Below are 22,215 nucleotides of genomic sequence, written 5' to 3' on the forward strand. Positions count from 1 at the left end.
CACACACGCTTTTGCCTCTAAGTCCATTTAAAACGGACGCCAAACAGCCCGGACATTCTTTGAAACTTTATTCATTATATTGGGAAAATAAAGCTATAGACAGGAAAAACCGGGTGGGGGGTGGGCGCTGTGGCTACTTCGTCCTAAGGTTACACACGCGCGCACACGCTACAAATTTAAAAACAAAACCGCAAGCGTGGGGGGGGGGCATGCACTGCAGATAGAGGATTAACAACGCTAGTTCGCATATAGCATGGCTACACAATGGGAAAGGCAGCAGGGTCAGCAACAACTTTTGTAAAAGAGCAAGGGGTGGGGGGGGGGGGGTGGGAAGCTGCATGGAAGATGTGTTGCATGGGGTGGGCTCACAAACAACTTCGTCATGCCATAGTTGTCACTCGCAACAGCGCGCCAAAGGATTACACACACACAAGACGTTGCTTGTTTAGTCGCATTTCGTTACGCACCCTCTTCAGTGCCTCAACGCGATTCTGAAAATAAATGGTCGGTGTTGTACGGGCTGACTTTGGCGAGGGCGCGCGACTTTTAAAAACGGATCTGCCTCAAGCGCAAAACCAGGGGGTGGCTACAACTACCCCTTTCCTCCCCACCACGCACAGACGTGACCAATGATTCGATACTCTTACGAGTCTAGCCCGGCATGGGGGTTGGGGGGGGGGGGGTCTTTGCTACGTACTTCCTGTAGGAGACGTAGTAGGAGCACATGCGTAGGGTTAAGGGGGGGGGCGTGTTCATTGCAGAAGCCTCAACCCCCTTCCCCGCCCCCGTTTTCCACCACGTGTGCATGCATCTAACCAGAGGGGGTGACACTCGTGGGGTGGATTGGGGGGGGGGATGCAATGAAAGAGTAAAACGATTCCTCCTAAAGACAAAAGGAACTAAGAGTTTAAACATCTGACAATTTCTGACCAGAAGGGAGAGGCAACCCAACAACAAGCGGCTCTTGCCTTGACCGTGCCTGCCCTAGGCCGTTCGTGTCTCGGGCCGCCCGACGCGATTCTGGATCTTCATTAATGGAAAAGGGGGAAAAGATATTAAAGTTACGTTGTGCACAGTCACAGTGACGTGGCTTAATACAATGCCAATGCAGGGACGTCACCAGAGCTCTGTAATGTCACGCCGAAGGTCTGTTAGGATGTCGCCAACAAAGCTGCTCGCTCACGTCGGCCAGCCCGAGATGAGTCGCAGACGCACATCCCCGGCTACGTAACCGCATCACGAGAGAACCGTTTATTTCTTGGGCTGCGTTCTCCTTTCGTGGACCAAGGGGGCGAGGGTTGGGGGGAGGGGGGGCTTCGCCATCATCACGACGATGGCGGCGGTGGACGCGGGGCGACACCCGGCCACACCCCGCCGACGAAAATCTCACGTTAGGGGGCTGGGACGATCGTTCGGGGTCTCGGGTCGAGTTAGGAAGAGGATGGAGTGGGGGGGGGGGGTGATGACTCAAGGTGGACTGGTGGTGGAGCAGCCAGGTGAGATGAGCGCGTCGGCCCGCCGTGGAGCCACCCGTGAGTGCGTGGCGCTCACCACCCCCACCCGCTTCCTCTCCCCCTCCCCCGAGACCCCTCTGCATCGCTCGGCCCTGCTCGTTATTCCTTCCCGCCGGCCGCGCCACCGCCGCCGCCGCTCTCCTTGGGCTCCCCCGCCGCTTTCTGCTGCTTCTGCTGCATGATCTCGGCGTCCCTGCGGAGATGGCGAGGAGTGCGCGCGCCACCCATTTACACGGCACCGCGGTTCACGCGAGTAATGGACGTTGATTCGTGAGCTGCTGTGGTAGGCCTTTTAAAAGCCTTGTGGGAGGCCTCGATTGGGTGCACAATGACGCACTGGTTCTCTTTGCATCGAATTTCGCTAGAACAATGGAACGAATAAAGCTGTACCGAAACGGATTACAAATTACGATGTCAGACGTGGAGGTAAAAATCGAAGCCCAAAGAATTGCAACCCCATAACATACCTGGGGTCAATTCTAATTACAAATACAGCAGCATTAAGATGAACATTACATATTCTTGGTTCTTTCGGTAAAGTCACGTAGAAGGGAAATAATAAATATAAACAATAAAAATTCTCACGACGTTTCGACTGCAACACACGCAATCATCATCAGGTGTGAAATCCACAGCAATCCACACCTAATGATGATTGCTTGTGTTGCAGTTGAAACGTCGTGAGAATTTTGATTGGTTTTTATTTTTAGTATTTTATTATTTCCCTTCTAAGTGATTTTACCGAAAGAACCAAGAATATGAATCCCTGCAGTCACAAAAGCTTTAAATCGAAATGAACATTACAGTTGACATCACACTGCGATTCCCGTCCGTTGCCAATTACACAATAAACCACAATCGCAACGACTAACTTCAATCAGAGCTGACACTGCCCCTATAACTGTAAAATACTAAACACATGGACTCTACTTATGAACACTCGACTTACGAACTTTCAGAGATACGAACTAACCTGTCTGTACGTAAGTTCAACCGCCACACAACAGACGGCGGTGGTGGCATCTACATCTGTAGAACGTGAAGAACAGGTGGCACCTACAGGAGATTATACAACTTTGAAAGCCATTCCCCATGTTTAGCGTGCACGTCGTAACAACACGTTTGGATTCGACAGGCGTAAAAAGTTGGACGTACAAACACAAATCGACTTACGAGCAGACCTCTGAAGCCTAACTCGTTCGTAAGTAGAGGAGTCCCTGAATATATAATTGGTGACGTTTCAGGCAATGGCCCTTCTCCATCAACACATAGGCCAGGACGGGTGGCCGCCACGCGTGAGAGAGAGAGCTGGAGAGGGAGTAGTTGGGAGAGGCCAGTGGGCGGTAGTGACTGAGAGCGCACCTCTGCTTGCGAGCGGTGGCTGAGAGGCCGTCTTCCTTCTTCTTGCCCTTCTCAGAATTCTTCTTCATGTTCTTGGCACGGGCGAGCTCGCGCTGGTTTCCGCCTGAGGGTGGTTTGGGGGTGGAGGCGATGGCACACGGTTACTTGACAAGTAACGATCAATCGGCTCGATATCCGATTTTTTGTTTGTTAATCGATACAATGATAACATAAAACGAACGTGCGAGTCTTTGCGATGGAATATTCGGTCCAAAAAAACGTGCCAATTACTGCTTCAGCACCACGCCGGTGTGTTGGGAGAGAAATCCACAACATTTAACAATCTGGTGCATCGTTTATGATCAAGTCGTGCTCGCCAAAACGTAATTTAAACTTTGTCTAAAGTATATGCAAATGTTCGGTGACCTAGGTTCGATTCCCCGGTTCTGACTCCCCACCCTTCAACACGCAAGAACCCTAACTCCTAAACCCAGTGGGCTGCAAGGTGGTCAGTACCCCGAGGTAGATGAGAGATTGTGAACCCATCTGTGAGGACTGTTAAGTGATCCACCTCCGGTTATTCTAATTTACTCCCACACACTAAACTATTACCAAACTATTTTTTTTCTTTTACCAGGTAAGGCCCACTGAGCTATGTAGCTCTTTTTCAGAAGTGACCTGGCCACAAATGATAGCTCAACGAAGTGGCTTATCACGTGGAAATGTATAGCGGCCAAATACTCCAAACCAGTGATTCTTAATCTTTATTGCAGCCCCCTTTGGTTGTCCGAAAGGGCATCTCGCACCCCCAGGGGGTGCGTGCACCCCAGCTTAATAACCTAAATGCGTGATGTTGATGCTAAACGTGGAGGGAAAAACCAGAGCACCCGGAGAAAAATCCACGCGACCACGGGGACAGGGACATGGAAACTTCAAATATACAGCAGCAGGCGTCAGGGTCTGGATCGAACCGACGACCTCCTGTATACCAGGCGAGGGAGTTAACATCTCGCCACAGTGGAACCCTACAACACTCCTGCTAAAACTCCTGATGTGGGGGAAGGACAACAAACTAATCGCAAAAAAAACCAGGGTTAGAGTTGGTTTAGGATTAAGGTTGGAGTCTAGGGATGAAGCTAATGACAGCTGATAACCTAGACAGCTGTATTTTACCATGAAATCAGCGGGGACAGTAGTCGTCTCGGCCTGGCAACGTACGGTGCAAAAGAAGTTCAATATACATACTGCCCATAGACTCAACACTGCACCTCCGATTAACATGTTTGGCTACGTACGGTGCGAAATAAATTCAACATACACACATTTACACCCTTTTACATTGCGCGAACCCTTATGCCCTTCATCATCACCTTTATATCTTAGCACTGATTTCCATGTCCCTCCTTTACCATGAACCCTAATCGCTGACCCCCTTAACTGGAATCCTAACCGCTAAACCAACGAATACCCCCAACGGCCTCACCCCCTTACATTGTAACTTTAACCCTAAATCATAACCCCCATCCCCCACTACTTTGTAACCATTAACCATGAACCTACACGCATACCTGTCAACCCCTTATCAGTGCCCCTACCAGACCTTATTGGTCACTCCGTGCCCCTTACAAAGACCCATCGCAAGGACAGAGAAACGCAAAGCTTCAAATCAAGATTAAACACAAACAAATACAGTATATAACACGTTTTTTTGTTGCCCTTTTGAAACGGCTGTAGGCCGTATGGACCTGAAAACTCAATTCCCCTGTACAATAATACGGGGTAAACAATATTGGTTAACATGCATGCCACAGAGAATAGGTTTTCCCCTATTTTCTGGCAACAAAACAGTTGTGTTAAGATGTTAAACCACCAATCTGAAACCTTTTACAAGGAATCATGTCTGCATTAACCACAATACTTGTGGTCAGAATGCAAGCAAAATACCGTACTCTAATAGTATATGCATTGTCTAGAAAAAAGGGGGAAAACCTATTCTCATATTTTTGAACTGGCAAAGGAGATCCCATGAGGTACGCTACTACAAAATACACTACACTATACACTACACTATAAAATGTGCCCCTATTGAAACGGCTCTACGTCGTATTGACCCGAAAACTCAATTTGCCTGCACAAGAATACGGGGGGGGGGGTATAATAAAAACCCTACCTATGTGTTGACAGCTATGGAGCACGTCTTAACAAAAAACAACAACAACACAACTTCAAATCAAAAACAACACATTTTAAACGCTAGTCCGGATTGGCGCGGCCAGCACGCCGATCCGCGTCACCATTTCTAACCGCCCCCCCATCCTCCGCTCATCTCGAATCGTGGCGGCGAGCGCGACTCACGGGTCATCGTCGTCGTCGAGTTCGTCGCGCGGCGCCGAGCGACAGGAACGAGGGGAGCGCGAGCCGAAGGTGGCTGGAGGGAAAGGCGGGAGGGGCAAAGACGAAGGCGGTGTGAGAGAAAGATCAGCGCACACGAAGCTTCCCCAACGACTCCTGCTCCACGTCCCTACGACGATGGCGGCGAGTGACGTCACTTCCGTCTAGGGGGGAGTTTAGGGGCGTGGCCGTTCCGCAGGATGTGACGTGACGATAGAGATCGATTACGTGAGGGCGATTAATCGCCTTTATCGATTCCTCACTCAAAATCCGTGACAATTAACGGCATCCCGTTGAACAAAAAAAAAGAAATCGCTCGAAGCGCGCGCGCGCGTGTCGTCGTATCGATTCGTGCGCGCGGAGAATCGAAATTAAAGAGAATCGATTACCTCACAGAAGGTGGGGGGGGAGGGATAGAGGGGTTTGGGGGTGGCGAATCGATGCACGAAGCCAAATCACGACACCGCGGATCGAACTTCGATTTCTCGATGCGAGCGGTGGAGGAATCGATCGGTGACGTCTATAGGACGCGACCCGCGGCGAGCGGGGCGAGGTGGTGGAGGGGTCCCCGACTGAGGAGAGTTCTGGAAACGGGGTCGGGCGTGGGGGGGCCCCTAAAGCAGCGCCAGGTAGCCCCCCCCCCCCTCTTCCTCTTCTTCGTCTTCCTCCTCCTCGGTCGGTCACCTCCTTTGAGCTTCCACGCGCTGCCATCTTCAAGCGAGAGAGACGCAGGCCGCGCACGGCGCGTGACCCCCCCCCCCCTCGCTCTGTGATGACCCCCCCCCCTCGCTTGGTGACTTCCCCCCTCGCTCAGCCCCCCCCCCCTCGCTCTGTGATGCCCCCCCCCCCTCACTCGGAGGCCCCCCCCCCCCCCTCACTCAGTGATGCCCCCCCCCTCACTCGGAGGTCCCCCCCCTCACTCAGTGATGCCCCCCCCCCCTCACTCGGAGGTCCCCCCCCCTCACTCTGTGATGCCCCCCCCCTCACTCGGAGGTCCCCCCCCCCCCTCACTCAATGATGCCCCCCCTCACTCGGAGGTCCCCCCCCCTCACTCTGTGATGCTCCCCCCCCTCGCTTGGTGCCCCCCCTCTCGCCCGGTGATGTCCCCCCCCCCCTCACTCTGTGATGCCCCCCCCCCCCTCGTTCGGTGCCCCCCCTCTCGCCCGGTGATGTCCCCCCCCCCCCACTCGCTTGGTGCCCCCCCCCTCGCTCTGTGATGCCCCCCCCTCGCTTTGTTGTATATATTGTTTAAAAATATTAAATTAAATATTGTAAAATAAGGAAAGTTAATTATGTTAAATATGTAAAAAATGTGTAATTAAGTGTGATTACCTAAAAATGTGTACAAAGTGTAATTAATAATGTGTTTAAAAAAAATTATGATTTATGTGTGTGGGTGTGATTATATTACGTGTGATTATGTGTTTGTGATTTTAGTTATTACGTGGTGCGAGTATTATGGGCCAGAGGTCGCAAACGCGTTTTGTTTCCTTACCCGTACCCGGCCGCACCAGGGTCGCAAATGGGTACCCGTACCCTACCCGGCTGGGTACGGGTAGCCGGGTATCGGGTAGGGTACGGGTATCGGGTACCCGATTGCGACCTCTGTTATGGGCTCTCGTTGTCTAGGGGTATGTATGTGTGATTGTGATCATGTCAATGATTCTCGCTTGAACAATATTGATTCTTTAACAATTATGATTCTCGCTTGAACAATAATGATGTGTAATTATGACAGGTCTCGGGATTCGGATCTCACCGCAGGATACAGTTCCGTCATTTATGACTGATGCACGAGTGTCGGAAAGAAGCACTCAGAACCTGTTTTTAATCGAATCAACTTTAATCTCACTGTCACATCAAACTCTTGTCAACAAGAATTAATAATAGCAACGGCAATACCCATGCAAATATACGTACTCATCAATCAATAGGAAATGACAAAAAACAAGTATTGGCTAACATTCACGATCACGTGAAAAAAAAAGGCAGGCCCTAAAATAGCAATATTCGTACGGAAATGCGTGTCCAAAAAAAGATGCCTATCAAATGGTAGTACATGTTGTTTATGCCATTTATTGTGAAAATTCTGTCACAGTTCCTATGATTGCTTTTTCATTGCTTTCATGGCTTTATTTTGGTGATTTCGAAAAGTTTATTGGTTTAGCCATGTTTGTTTGTTGTAGTACAGAGTTAGACTGATGGCCTTAATTTAAGCTGTCTTGTGGTTGTTGTTGTTGTTGTTTGACTTGCATCCCACTGGGATTTTTGCACACAGCGTTGGTGTACGGTGTTTTTTCTGCAATATTTTGCTGTCTTTTCTTGGATTTTCTGTTTGCACTTAGTCACATATTCACTTTAAGATGTTTTTTTGTTCATGTTTTTGTTTTTTGTTTGTTGCGGTTGCACCCGATTCAAGAGCTGAATGGCTCACAGGGCTATACCTAATAAATGAACTTGAACTTGAACAATCGGATCTCACGATCATGTGATAAAAGAATACTTACAGGCTAAACCACAACAACTTTGTCAATACTATGAGACCTCCTTTACCAGTGGCAAAATATAGTAATAGGTTTTTACCCTTTCAACTGGTACAAAAACTGACACCTTTATACAAGGCATCATGTTTGCAATAACCACAACACAAGCAGTCAAAATGCAAACAAAAATAAACAACTCTGATGATGATAATGATATGCACTGTCCTTGAAGTTGATTGGTCCACACCCGAGACAGCTTTTCTTAGAGCCTAGTCTCCATTGGTGTTGGACCAGATGACGCCAAAAGGCGTACAACTCAAAGACAGCACACTATCAGAGTATTGAGAGCTCGGGGTAAGCATTTACACTATGAGACATCTCCTTTACCAGTGGCAAAATATAGTAGTAGATTTTTACCCTTTCCCCACATCGATGTGTAGAACCGCAGGCTTTGTTCCACCAAAATGGAGATGATTCAACGATGCCCACCGCACGCTTTCAACGCGTCGTGCTTTGCCGTTGACGGCCCGCGTCTTGTCAATGAATGTGCCTCATCGGTGGTTGTGCGACGGGAACACCTCCCTCCCCTTCGCACCGCCGCCGTAGGAATGCGGAATTCCCACCACTGGCTCTGCAGGGCTGTACGGTACACGGGAGATGAGCATCTTTGACTGTGATGATGATGATGATAATGTGGATTGATTTCTGTTTACCCGTACGGATTTTCTGTTGCTTTATTTAACCATTAAAACCTCAAGGTATAAGTACGGTAGTCCAATGTGTTTTTCGATTCTTTTTTTTTCCCGTCCAAAAAATAGTTTAGCAAACTGGTGGAGCCTGTGAAGAGAAAAAAACCATCTCCAATATTGGATTCCCACAGCTTCTCTACACCACCATCTGTGTGCGTGTGCAGGTGATAAAACCAGCAAATGGAGGGTGCGGTGTCCCCACCATCACCTCCGTCATCATCGCCACCGTCGTCACCATCGTCGTCGTCGGAGGAGGAGCAATTCCTCCACGTCTCCGCCCGCGATGTGCTCGACCCGGATGAGCAACAGGCGTCCGCAGAGGACACAGGCCGTCGGGAGGAGAAGGAGCAGGAAGGGTCCAAGTCGGTAGAATGCGCGGGGGGAGAGGAGGAATGGCGCGACCCCAGCGATAAGGTGGTTCAGCCCACTGACGACCGAGGAGTGGAGTTGGAGGATGACGATGATGACGACGACACAGGAATGCCCCCTCTCGAAGACACGAAGCTGTTGGTGAGTTCTTCTAGATCGAACGTGTGTCTTATTTTCACCCAATCATCTGAGTTGCCATGTCAGGCCGGGTAGAGGGGGCTAAACGGGCATGGCACAGGTTAGAGAAGATAGGGGCTGATTTAGTACAGGAGGATGTGGAGCTGATTGGACTTGCCAAAGACCGGTACCGATGGTGTCAAGATCAGCTTCTATGGAGGAGGCTCTTGACAGTCGCTATTGGGCAGTTGGAGGCAGTCGCTCTCCAACAACAGCGGAGGGTAGAGGAGCGACACTGAAAACAACGAGCGGAGCGCTAGGCAGTTAAAACGCAGCAAGTTGGCACAGTAGGGAGCAAAGGTGGTGCATCTGCCAGTGATCTCAGTCAACCTATAGGACCAGGGTTTGTTCCGTGACCGCTTCCTCCCAGCAAGCCTCCAACATTTTGCATCGCCTCAAAGGGGATGTCACCGCCACTTAAGTGGCAAATGGGGGCTATTACTGCTGTGTGAATGCGTACATACCTATCTGCTTATAAATGAATGTGTGCTGTGTACATGTGTACGCGCGGACTTACAGGGAGCAGTACTGTAGCGGTTGTCGCACCGCGATTGTGAACCCAGTGACGTGAGTTTTATTCCTGGCCAATGCCAACACCAGCGGCAAGTGATGCCTGAGCCCATCCTAGGCCGTGTGTGAACATCACTACTGGGGAGACAAAGGCAGGCGGATGTGATGCTAGCCACACTACTCCCACAGCTACTCAATATTATCACTTGCCTCGAATGTTAAAGGCTCTGGTGGGGATATTTGTCTACATGTGAACCTATATCCATTATGAATGCGTAATGTACGAACCTATGTCCACGTGCGTGTGTGTGACCCAGGCTAGCGGCAGAGAAGCGCCGCCATCCTACGAAGACGGAGATGGTAAATCTGGAGATTCCGGCCAAGTCCCAGGGCCCAGACCGGACCCCGCAGGAAACACAGACTCCACCGCCGCCACCGCCGCACTTGACCAGTGCATGGATGTGTTGGGTGGGTTTCGGAGGGCTCAAGTTCTCGCCGAATGTCTTTCCTGGTTCCTCTGTTGGACTGGCGTGGGCAGCACGTGACACGTAGGGAGAGATGTCCCGGATGTGGTGTGCGCGGTGCACGGAATGATTTTCTGGCTGGCTTACACGGACAGACCCGGCTGAAATAAAGGTCAGGGTGGGGCGGGGGGAGGTGGGGGTTAATGCTAGGCCGAGGCAGCAGCGCTGTTATGTGGGATGACTGCTCTCACTCGAGCATGTGGAGAGCGAGGGGACGGCCGGGTGGCGTGGGAGTCGGAGTGCCGAGGTGGCACGTGTGTGTGTGTGTGTGCGTGGGGAGCGGTGGTGTAGCGGTTAGCGCGCTGCCCTACGAACCTAGCGGCCCGAGTTCGATTCCCACTCACGGCCAACACCAGTGACAATATTTTGAACCGGTCCTGGGCCTCCCTTAGGTCGACTCTGTCTCAAATGAGTACCTGGTGCGATGTGTAAACATGGCCACTAGGGAGAAGAAGGCAGCTGGGCGTGGTGCTGGTCACCGACCCCCTCGTGTACCGTTCTGGCCTCCATGGGTGCTCGCTTAAACACAACTTGCCCCAACAGTCTGTTACAGGCTATACGGGGGATCTTTGTCTGATTTTTTTGTGTTCGCGTAAATCTTTTGGAAGAGCGGTCGTGCAGCGGTTGGCGCACTATTTCGGCAAAGCCGAGTTCGTATTCCCGCTCGTGGCCAATGTCCTGGGCCTCCCCTAGCTCGACTCTGACTTAAATGAGTACTTTGTGCAGTGTGTATAAAAGGTGAGTACTAGGGAGACGAAGGCCGTGGTGCTGGCCACCCACCCCATTGTGTAGCCGTGCCACCCTTCATAGGTGCTACTCGCTAACAGCACTTGCCCCAACAGTCTGTTCAGGCTATACGGTGGATCTTTGTCTTCGTGCAAGTCTCGCTAAGTTTCACCCTCCCGTCCCCCCTATCACCTGCGTTGCCGTGGCGACTGCAGGTAACGGGCTGCTCAAGAAGAAGGTGATCAGGGAGGGGCAGGGAGACGAGTCACGGCCGCAGCGGCGACAGGAAGTCACGATGCGAGTGAAGAGCATGCTGGGAGACGGCACAGTGGTGGATGAGCAGGAGTCGCTGCGCTTCACCATCGGAGATGGAGACGTCATCCAGGTGAGGGCGTCCACCCCTACCCAACCCTACCTGGTTCCTTGATGAAATTTGATGGTCTCTGATTATTCCTGATGGCTCGTGGGCTCTGTATGATTCTCGTTGGCCTTAATGGTCCCTGATGGACTTCCGATTAGCGCCGCAGTTGGCTACGTACGGAGCGAAAGAAGTTCAACATGCATGCATACATGGCCTCAAATAGTCCGTGATGATCCCTGACGGTCCCTTAGACTCTTTGACGGTTTCTGTTGGCTCATTTTGATCCCCATTGGTCTTTGTCTTTGGTGGGTGCGTGTGTCTGCGCTTAGGCCTTGGATCTTTGTGCGGAGCTGATGGCCTTGGGGGAAGTCGCCGAGATCACGACGGATGCCAAGTACGCCTATGGAGCACTGGGCAGGTGAGCGGCTTGGTGTTGGGTGAGGGGGGGGGGCATTGGGGGGCAAGCCACAGCTCCGTGCCAGCAGCCCAGAGGTCGCAACCGGGTACCCGATACCCGTACCCTACCCGATACCCGGCTACCCGTACCCGGCCGGGTACGGGTACCCGTTTGCGACCCTGGTTCGGCCGGGTACGGGTAGGCCGTGAGTCACTGGTGAGTCACCGTTTGTCACTCATTTCCCAACGTCTTGTCTCTTCTCACAATTCAAGTTCCTAAAATCAATCCACCCGCGCCTGCAACATGGCTTCATCCCAGAGGTCGCAATCGGGTACCCGTACCCTACCCGATACCCGGCCGGGTACGGGTAGCCGGGTATCGGGTAGCCGGGTATCGGGTAGGGTACCCGTTTGCGACCCTGGTGCGGCCGGGTACGGGTACGGGTAAGGAATCAAAACCCGTTTGCGACCTCTGCAGCAGCTGCTCCTGCAACCTCTCAGCTCTGTCGCTAAGAGCGCTGAGTCGGTACCGCTGAGATCCGGGGTTCGAGTCTAGGTCACAGCCACCTGCGATTTAAAACTGGGGTCTCAAACGTAGCACGCTTGCCCTATGTACGGCGCGAAAAAAGTTCTGCATACATACACAGTCAGTGGATGATCTCACGCCCGGGTCACCAATGACATTAATTTGGCTCCACTCTTAATTTGGCAACAGGTTTGAGAATTTTTAAAAAAAATTGGTTTGACTTGCGCGACGAACAATTACTCTCGGTCGTAGAACAGGTGGGGAAAGTATGTCGTCCTACTGTGTGAACCGCAGGTCACTGGATGGGAACTCGGAGGTAGCTCTGTGAAATCCGCTTCTGTGGGTCGTTGTGGAACACGGAGGGTCGCACTGCTCTGCGAGAGTTCCGAGTGGGTTCTCCCCGCCTCTTGTTTTGGTTTAGAGATGCAGGGAGTTGTGGGTAGAGACCTGACGGGCAAAGTGCCGTCTGACACAAGTCTTGATTGAGGAAAAAAATAAAATCATGGTCGGCGTGCTCTGACGATGTCGGGTAATGACGCCGATGATGATGATGGACGAATGGATGACGAAGATGCCAAGGGAACTTGTACCACGTACAGTACTCGCTCACTCTTGTAGAGAACAACTCGAGTTACCAATTTCCGCTAACAATTTCCCGAGCTCTGCAGTCCTCTCTGTATTTGAGGATGATGTTGCCATCCAATTACAGTGGAACCCCTCTTAATGACGGTAATTGGTTCCACGAAACGGGTGATTTGGTCGTAAAGCGAGTATAGGAAATGCATGTTAAAGGATGAATTAATTACGATAGCATCGCAAGTTAACCTTTTTCACCTAAAAAATACTTTATAATATTTTGTAACAATGGATATTAATACATAAAGATACTAACAACATTATAAACACACTATTAAAAGAAACATGGTTAATGCATTACTTCATATTTACTGTACCTACAACAAAAATCTTACCTTCGGCAAAAAAGATGACTGGTAGACACTAAATGTAAACAATGCCCCAACGCTCATGAATGGACGTCGCCCATTGGCCGAGGCCTGGTCAGACCACTTTGGAGCTCGCTGATTGGCCGAAATTGGCGGTCACGTGCTCGTCTTTAAGCCATCTTGATGGAGGAATTGTCGGTAAGTGAACACTTTTGGCTCTATGGAGGCCCATCTTTAAGCCATTAGTCGTCTACAGGGGTTGTCGTTAAGAGGGGTTCTACTATACACTGCACTACTATACTATACACTACTATACACTGCACTACTATACACTGCACTACTATACTATACACTACTATACACTGCACTACTATACACTGCACTACTATACTATACACTACTATACTATACACTACTATACACTGCACTACGATACACTACACTATACACCACTACTATACACTGCACTACTATATACTGCACTACTATACACTGCACTACTATACTATACACCAGAGGTGGGACAAAGTCATTGTTATGCAAGTCCAAGTCGAGTCGCAAGTCATCAAATTCATGACTCGAGTCTGACTCGAGTCCAAGTCACATGACTCGAGTCCACACCTCTGCTATACACTACTATACACCACTACTATACACTGCACTACTTTACACTGCACTACTATACACTGCACTACTATACACTGCACTATACACTACACATTGGGCTCTATGGAGGCCCGTCGTTAAGCGATTAGTCGTTAACGGGTTGTCGTTAAGAGGGGTTCTGTGCCGAGTATTTCCACGCGGTGTTGACGACGACGACGAACAATGCCGCCGTGGGCACCTGTGCGCACAGCCTCGGGGTGCCGGCGGTACCGGGCAGCGCCACGCTGGTGATGGAGGCGGAGCTGGTGGCGGTGAGCGACGCGCTGGACGCGGCCTCCCTCCCCGTCGACGACCGCGCCGCCCTCGCTCACCGCAAGCGCGAGCGCGGGAACCACTACTTCCAGCGCGGCGACTACACGCACGCCATCGCCTCGTACGACCGCGCCATCAAGATCGCCGACACGGAGAGCGCCGGTGAAGCGCCGCAGCCGCCGCACTGTTGTCACCGTACGCTAGCGTCGTCATCCGTCATCGGTTATTATTTGGTTGGGATATGCTAAGAGCGATCGCCGTTCCCCCCCCCTCACCGTCTCCTACTGTGAAAACTTGTCAGGGCCTTGCTGAAAAAGTTGTGATACTCGGTGAGGCTTTCTTGGGTAAACAAATGGGATCCTGAATTTTGATTTAAAGCTTTCGTGACTGCAGGGATTCATATTCTTGGTTCTTCCGGTAAAGAACGAACCAAGAAAAATGGGATCCTGATAAAGATCGTCGATTTCATCGCCGGTTTTTCCGTTGTAAATAATCATCATCCATCGGCATTGTCGTTGGCTTCATTCGTTTATTATTCCGACATCCATCCATGATCATTATTTGTCGATCCATCGTCATAATCATCATCCATCCTCTAACCATCATCATCATCCATATTTTAATGACCATCATCATCCATTCTATAACCATCATCATCAGCATGATCCACCCATTATCGATCTTCAACGTAACGTTGAGCATACCTAAATTGCACCGCACGGTGGCCGTGCACGCGAACGTGACCGACGCGTAACGGCCGCTCGTTTCTCTACCCACAATCCCTTCACCACCACCGCCCCACCACTCGTTGACGCGGGTGCGGCAGTGGCGAGTAGCGAGGACGAGGACCGCTCCCCGCTGCTCGACGTCAAGCTCAAGTGCCTCAACAACGTGGCGGCCGCGCAGCTGCGCCTGGACCAGCGCGACGCGGCGCTGAGGTCGTGCGAGGCGGCGCTCGCCCTGCAGCCCGACAGCGTCAAGGCGCTCTTCCGCAAGGGCAAGGTGGGTGGGGAGGGGGGGGGGGGGAGGGGGGGGGTAGTGGGGGGGAAGGGGGGTGGGGAGTGGGGGGGGAAGGGGGGGGGGGGTTGACGGGACAGGCTCGCCCCACCGATCGCCCTCCCGCCTGCCCCGTGATGCTCGCTCATTTGCTCGCTCGCCTGACGCTCTCGTATGTATGTATATTCAACTTCTTTCGCGCCGTACCTAGCCAACCGTGCTAATCGGAGGTACAGTGTTGATACTATGGGCAGTGTTGAGTATGGGTAGTGTTAGTCTGTGTGCAGTGTTGAGACTATGGGTAGTATTAGTCTATGGGTAGTGTTAGTCTATGTGCAGTATGTACGTTGAACTTCTTTTACGCTGTACCTAGCCACCCGTACTAATCGGAGACTGAACGCTTACTTGCCTAGCGCTCGCTCTCTTGCTCGCTAATTTTTTTTGCTCACTTTGCCATCGGCTCACTCCCCTCCCTACTCGCTCACTTAACCAGTCACTCAATTGTCCATTTGTTTACTCTCCCGCTCGATTCTTTGCACGCTCGTCCGTCCGTCCGATCCATCGCTCACCCTCTCGCTCCCCCGACCTGGGTGGGAGTGCCTCTATGGCCAACACTTACCCGTGTCCCCCCCCCATCCCAGAGGTCGCAACCGGGTACCCGATACCCGTACCGTATCCGATACCCGGCTACCCGTACCCAGCTGGGTACGGGTACGTTTGCGACCCTGGTGCGGCTGGGTACGGGTAGGCCGTGAGTCACTGGTGAGTAACTGTTTATCACTCATTTCTCAACGTCTTGTCTCTTCTCACAATTTAAGTTCCTAGAATCAACCCACCCGCGCCTGCAACATGGCTTCATCCCAGAGGTCGCAATCGGGTACCCGATACTCGTACCCAGCCGGGTACGGGTGTAGGGTACGGGTACGGCCGGGTACGGGTACCCGTTTGCGACCCTGGTGCGGCCGGGTACGGGTAAGGAATCAAAACCCGTTTGCGACCTCTGCCCCACCCCCACTCCGTGTGTCACAATGGACAGGTTTTGGCACTGCAAGGGGAGTTCTCGCAGGCCGCAGACACGCTCAGGAGGGCCCTCAAGCTTGAGCCGTCGAACAAGGTGCCTGCGGAGAAACACGGCGTCACTCGCGTCACATCCGCGTTCCTCACCCCCCACGCAGACTCTGCACCATCCTCGTGGAAGACCAGTGACAAGCAGCAATCTCTGCTTGCTCACAATAGATGACTTATTCATCCCTCTATGTAATGAGGCGTCTCGGGATCTCACGTGTCGTCCACTGTGGAGCAGACTGCGCGCGGCATTTTTCGTTGAACTCACGCACGGCATTGACCATTGGCTACCACATTCAGATAAGCCCCTCCCCCTTCCCTCCCCCCTTAACTTGTATTTAAGAGCTTGCATCTTGGAATTTTGCCTCACTTGATACAGCAAATCTGGCTGTGACGGTCCCACCTGATGACGGAGACTTGTGTTGCCTCCGAAACGTCGTGATTTATTATTTAATTTCTATTATTTTTTCTATTATTTTTATTATTTATTTTTACCTACGTGACTTTACCGAAAGAACCAAAGAGTACGACTTTAGTTTATAGTTTGTAAAAAACAGATTCCCAGCTACGACCGCGGAGAGCTGGGACACGCGCCCCTCTGGCGTCTCACCACCGCTGCCGTTGCGTGATCCTCGCGACAGACGATCCAGGCGGAGCTGCACAAGCTCAGGAGGCAGCGCAGCGAGCAGCAGGCCGAAGAGAAGACGCTGTACAAGAAGATGCTGGGCAACATGGCCGCGCCTGCCGACGATGCGGAGCGCGGGAAGCCGGGCACCTGGGTGAGCACCCGCGCGCACGCTCGTAAAACAATCATCCACCACTGTGCCGTCTCCCAGCATGCTCTTCACCCGCATCGTGACTTCCTGTCGCCGCCACGGCCGCGACTCGTCTCCCTGCCCCTCCCCGAGCACCTGCTTCTTGAGCAGCCCGTTACCTGCAGTCACCATGGCAACGCAGGTGATAGGAGGGACGGGAGGGTGGAACTTAGCAAGAAGACAAAGATCCACCGTATAGCCCTGAACAGACTGTTGGGGCAAGTGCTGTTAGCGAGTAGCACCTATGAAGGGTGCCACGGCTACACAATGGCGTGAGTGGCCAGCACCACGGCCTTCGTCTCCCCAGTACTCACCTTTTATACACACTGCACAAAGTACTCATTTAAGTCCGAGTCGAGCTAGCCCTTAACAGACTGTTGGGGCAAGTGCCGTTGGCGGTACACGCGAGGGGGTTTGGTGGCCAGCACCACGCCCGGCGATGTTTACACACCGCACCAGGTACACATTTGAGGCCGAGTCGACTTAAGGGAGGCTCAGAAACCGATATTTGTCTGTTGGCCGCGAGTGGAAATAAAACTCGTGCCCCCCCTTGTTAAATGAGCACCTGGTGCTGTGTGTAAACATCAGCGTTTGGGAGACAAAGGGCGGCCAGGCGTGGCGCTGGCCACCCACCCCCAACACGTGGCACAGTGCCGGCCTTCATGGACGCTCGCGCACGGCACTTTCCCTAACAGCCGGTGTAGGCTATTTGGGGGTGCTTTGTCTCTCTCGTATTTGTCCGCGTGTGTACGTGCGTGCGTGCGTGTGTACGTGCGTGCGTACGTTCGTGCGTGCGTACGTTCGTGCGTGTGTACGTGTGTACGTGCGTGCTTACGTGCGTGTGTACGTGCGTGTGTACGTGCGTACGTGTGTACGTGCGTGTGTGTGCGTGTGTACGCGTGTACGTGCGTGCGTGTGTACGTGTGAACGTGTGTGCTCACCCGCGTCGTCGTGACGCCGTGCGTGTGTGTGTGTGTACGTGTGTACGTGTTTACGTGTGTACGTGTGAACGTGTGTGCTCACCCGCGTCGTCGTGACGCCGTGCGTGTGTGCGTGTGTGCGTGTGTACGTGTGTACGTGTGTACGTGTGTACGTATTTACGTGTGTACGTGTGTACGTGCGTGCTCACCCGTGGCGCCGTGCGTGTGTACGCATGTACGTGCGTACATGCGTACGTGTGTACGTGTGTATGTGCGTGCTCACCTGTGGCGCCGTGTGTGTGTACGTGCGTGCGTGTGTGTGTGCGTGTGTACGTGCGTACGTGTGTACGTGCGTGTGTACGTGCGTGCGTGTGTACGTGTGTGTGCGTGTGTACGTGTGTGCGTGCGTGTGTGCGTGTGTATGTGTGTACGTGTGTACGTGCTTGCTCACCCGTGGTGCCGTACGTGTGTACGTACGTGTGTACGTGTGTACGTGCGTGCTCACCCGTGACGCCGTGCGTGTAGGGCCTCCCCTGGAAGTGGGTCTTCGGAGCGGCCACAATCGCGCTGGGGAGCATCATCGTCTCCATCATCGTGGCAGCCAGGAGCTAGGTGGCGGCACCTCAACGCTCCCCATACGAACCTCCTCGCCTGCTCCACAATCGCCCTGCGGCCCCTCCAGGAGGGGGTAAACCCTTGCCTTCGGCACCATCCCCCCCCCCCCAAACCTTCCGCACCCTCCACCAAGCGCCTGACACCCTCCCGCCACACCCCACCCCTGATTCTCCTTGCCCTGTCCGTCGTATCCAGGTAAACTCGGGCCCCCCCCCCCCCCCATGGCTTCCGTCTGCAGGTACCAGCAATGGCCAGAATATCTGTTGCTGCCGGTCACGCGGTCTTGAGCGGAGGGCGAGTTGTTGGGTAGTGCGTGTTTCTGGTGTTCGGCGTGGTATCCGACGGAGCGCTTGGGAGCGAAACGTCGGATATTGTGCCGAATTTCGATTTAAAGCTTTTTTCGTGACTGCAGGGATTCATCTTCTTGGTTCTTTCGGTAAAGTCACGTAGAAGGGAAGTAATAAAATAATAAAAATAAAACATAATAAAATAATTCTCACGACGTTTCGGCCACAACGCAAACCAGGTCTGTCGAGGCGACAGCGTCTCGACAGACCTGGTTCTTCACCTGAGGACGGCTGCTTGCGTTGTGGCCGAAACGTCGTGAGAATTATTTTATTATGTTTTATTTTTATTATTTTATTACTTCCCTTCTACGTGACTTTACCGAAAGAACCAAGAAGATTGTGACGAATGACAAAGCACATCGGAGAGCCGAGCAGCACGACTGCGATGATCCCCGCGGTGGGTTTTTAACTCTTTGTCTTCCCACGTCTGAACATTTTTGGAAGTCTTGACACGGGGGTCGTTGTGGAGTAGGGGTTGTCGAGTATGCAGCGCGTGTTCTTTAACGTCGCCGCTTCACTATCGTTTGTCAGTTGGTTCTTGTCTTGCGATAAATTCCTTGAATAATATGACGATAATGATAATTACCTTTTATTGTTAACCTCGGCTGTAACGACGCGGTGGGACACCGCCCAGAACTGAATATTTAACTTTCCTGGGTCCGCTGGTAAGACCGGAGGAGGTGGCGCTTGACTTGGTATTCGCCACAATCCGCAGCCGGAGGTGTGTACTGGATGTGGTGTGCCGGGTGCGGAAATATGTTGCGGGGTCTTCGACTTGGGGGCAGATGCGGCTAAAATGAATCCCTGGACTCGAGAGCAGAATGCGGAGATCGTGCAATTCTGACTCTCTGGCTTATGTGGCTCCATGTGTGGCTCCGAAAAGTGATTATTCCAGAGGCCAACCTCTAAGGCAATAATAATCATCTGCTTCCTGCTGCTGCTGCTGTAATAACGTATGCATGCACGGTCGTCGTCGTTTAACTAACCGCGTTAGTGGGGGTGGCAGCGACGTTATTCGTGCCTCGGTTAGTATCGAGCACTAAGGTTCACGAGGACACATGGGCATCTACGGATCACGTGTGGCAGAATGGATGTCGTATTTTGGATCGTGTGATTATTGGATCTGCGTCCCACTAGAGGCAGCTGTAAATGTCAGCCGAATCGCTTCGCTGAATTGGGTGTCGCGACGAATTTATGGGATTGTCCCACCCCGAAATCCGCAGTGCGTGCTTTGTGTTGTGATGACACCCACCCCAAGTGCACCTTCCTTGTACTTCACATGCAACCCAAGTAACTTTTACCCACCAATGCGCCCATGTCTTGAGTCGATTAATGGCTGAAACCGCATGGAACACATTGTTTTAGAGAATAACCCGAAAGTGAATAAAATTCTCAAGTGTAAAAAAAAAATCTACGGGGCAAGCTGGTCAGTCGTAAGGAACGCTTGCAAGCATTTTTCAGTCCCATCGAACCAGCGGCATAGCTGTTGATTGTGCCAGGCTCTGAAGAGAGGGATTAGGACAGGACAGGGGGGGGGGGTTGGTCGGGGGGGATTGTGCCCATTTCATTCCTTGTATTGGAGGCCGATGAGTTGAACAAAACCAAATAACCTGATTGCAAATGTGAATCTCTACAAGAGTGGGACCGGGTCCGCGTGACACGCCCCTTCACGTGACGCGTTCAACGTTACTCCGGTGTAAAGTTCGTCGGAAATTCTACTGATTGGGCCCCTGGGCGTCTCGCGTGACCAGACTTTGTCTCTGTGGTCTGGGGGTGCGAGGTTGAGGGACTAAGTTATAACCAGGATCGAGTCGAGCCTGGTCAATTGTCCACCCATCCCACCGGCGGTCATCTGCACCCGACTCTGGGTGCAGATGACCCTGGGTGGCCCCCTTGAAGAGAATCTTCACGCCTCCGGCGCTTCACCAAAGTTGCTCGAACTGCAGCGCAGAGGTCGCAACCGGGTACCCGATACCCGTACCCTACCTGATACCCGGCTACCCGTACCCGGCCGGGTATGGGTACCCGTTTGCGACCCTGGTGTGGCCAGGTACGGGTAGACCGTGAGTCACTGGTGAGTAACCGTTTGTCACTCATTTCCCAACGTCTTGTCTCTTCTCACAATTCAAGTTCCTAGAATCAACCCACCCGCGCCTGCAACATGGCTTCATCCCAGAGGTCGCAATCAGGTACCCGATACCCGTACCCTACCCGTGCCCGGCCGGGTACGGGTACGGCCGGGTACAGGTACGGGTACCCGTTTGCGACCCTGGTGCGGCCGGGTACGGGTAAGGAATCAAAACCCGTTTGCGACCTCTGCTGCAGCGTTCCAGAGGACAGATGTCTCCGATTTCCCCGTGGCTGCTCATGGTACCAATTGCCTGGCCATCGCCCCCACCCCTTTCCCCCCCCCAAAAAAATTTAAGACCAAACTTTTTTTCCACCGTTTTTTTTTGCAAGCACATACACGTGTGTCTGGGGAATTAAAGAGGATTACTAGTTGTTGTTACGCGTCCTATTTAACGTTAATACTATGAATGATCTGTATAAATGTTTATCGAATTATTTGGAAATAAATTAATTACAGTCTGTGGATGGTGTCTTTCGAGTTGTGTCTGTGATGACAGTGGAATTCATTGCCGCTCGCGGTTGCCGTGCAGCATATTTTTAGGGGCGGGTGTTTGACCCCCAACGCTAATTTCAGAGGTTCACGGTTCAAGCCCAGTGGGCACCCTGCTTAATACTGTGGAAGCATTTCCGTGACGACCTTAAAATGCACCTCAAGCGAAGTCGCGTAGATTCAAACAACCGGGAAATCTATGCTCTTGATGGACCATCATGGAGGGGCAAAATAAACAATGGAACTCAGCATTTTGAGGTCGAGCGAAGAGAGTTGATAGCCAGGAAAAGAGCACGCCTGGATGCACCGCCATGGGAGGTGCCGTATTATAAACATGGACGTGACCATGAAGATCTTCCTGAAATCGTTGGGACGAGCAGCGACGATATATTTCCACAAAACCAGATATCACCGGCTCCGGGAAGACACCTCATTCTCACAATCTCACCGGGAAGCGCTGCGTTGAAATGCCGGCTTGGTCACTAATCTTGCCGTCTCAAACGGTATCGGTACTCGCAGGGCCGGAGCGGCGGCGCAGAGACCGGTGCGGCATGAACCCGGCGAGCCGCGTTGAGTTTCTAGCCATGGAAAAAGTCGGTGGGCAAGGGATTATACAAATTGTTCGAGGGCAGCCTCCTCCCCCCCCCCATCAATCACGACACAAGCCAGGGTGAGGTAGTCAACCAAATGGCATTCGGAAGGTCATCATCCAGTGGTGGCTTGATAACACTGGTCAACACACTTTTTCTGGCATAAGGTATTCCAAAGGTTTTAAGGTAATTTTGGGGTGCCCATTCTAAATCTGGCATCAGTTTGTGTCTATCACATCAGGTTTTTGAGATATCAAAGATTGCATTTTCAATAAAAACTGCAGAAGAAAAATATTAAACAAATGTGGATATCTATAT

At 52.1% G+C, this 22,215-nt stretch overlaps 2 protein-coding genes across 2 annotated transcripts; one reads left to right on the forward strand and one right to left on the reverse strand.

The window, feature by feature from the left end:
• Positions 1-51: 51 nt before the first annotated feature.
• On the reverse strand, positions 52-5,429 carry LOC144950830 (small EDRK-rich factor 2-like). The gene is made up of 3 exons (XM_078880944.1): positions 5,211-5,429; positions 2,877-2,979; positions 52-1,707 (listed from the first exon to the last, which is right to left on the reverse strand). The coding sequence occupies exons 1-3, from the start codon at positions 5,215-5,217 to the stop codon at positions 1,614-1,616; spliced, it is 204 nt and encodes a 67-aa protein (XP_078737070.1). The 5' UTR covers positions 5,218-5,429; the 3' UTR covers positions 52-1,613.
• Positions 5,430-5,717: 288 nt separating this feature from the next.
• FKBP8 (FKBP prolyl isomerase 8) lies at positions 5,718-21,280 on the forward strand. The gene is made up of 10 exons (XM_078880946.1): positions 5,718-5,875; positions 8,643-8,988; positions 9,852-10,002; positions 11,000-11,169; positions 11,475-11,563; positions 13,868-14,091; positions 14,756-14,931; positions 15,962-16,039; positions 16,632-16,769; positions 18,251-21,280. The coding sequence occupies exons 2-10, from the start codon at positions 8,659-8,661 to the stop codon at positions 18,335-18,337; spliced, it is 1,443 nt and encodes a 480-aa protein (XP_078737072.1). The 5' UTR covers positions 5,718-5,875; positions 8,643-8,658; the 3' UTR covers positions 18,338-21,280.
• Positions 21,281-22,215: the final 935 nt, after the last annotated feature.

Source organism: Lampetra fluviatilis, chromosome 59 (genome assembly GCF_964198595.1).
Source record: "Lampetra fluviatilis chromosome 59, kcLamFluv1.1, whole genome shotgun sequence".
Classification (NCBI taxonomy): domain Eukaryota; kingdom Metazoa; phylum Chordata; class Hyperoartia; order Petromyzontiformes; family Petromyzontidae; genus Lampetra; species Lampetra fluviatilis.

Bases quoted from the DNA above. Each gene is read 5' to 3' on its own strand.
- FKBP8 (XM_078880946.1), top strand. From the start codon at position 8,659: ATGGAGGGTGCGGTGTCCCCACCATCACCTCCGTCATCATCGCCACCG. The intron at 14,092-14,755 runs GTGAAGCGCCGC...CGGGTGCGGCAG, and splicing joins CGCCGACACGGAGAGCGCCG to TGGCGAGTAGCGAGGACGAG. The intron at 16,040-16,631 runs GTGCCTGCGGAG...TCCTCGCGACAG, and splicing joins AGCTTGAGCCGTCGAACAAG to ACGATCCAGGCGGAGCTGCA.
- LOC144950830 (XM_078880944.1), bottom strand. The intron at 1,708-2,876 runs GTGCGCTCTCAG...CCATCTCCGCAG, and splicing joins GCCACCGCTCGCAAGCAGAG to GGACGCCGAGATCATGCAGC.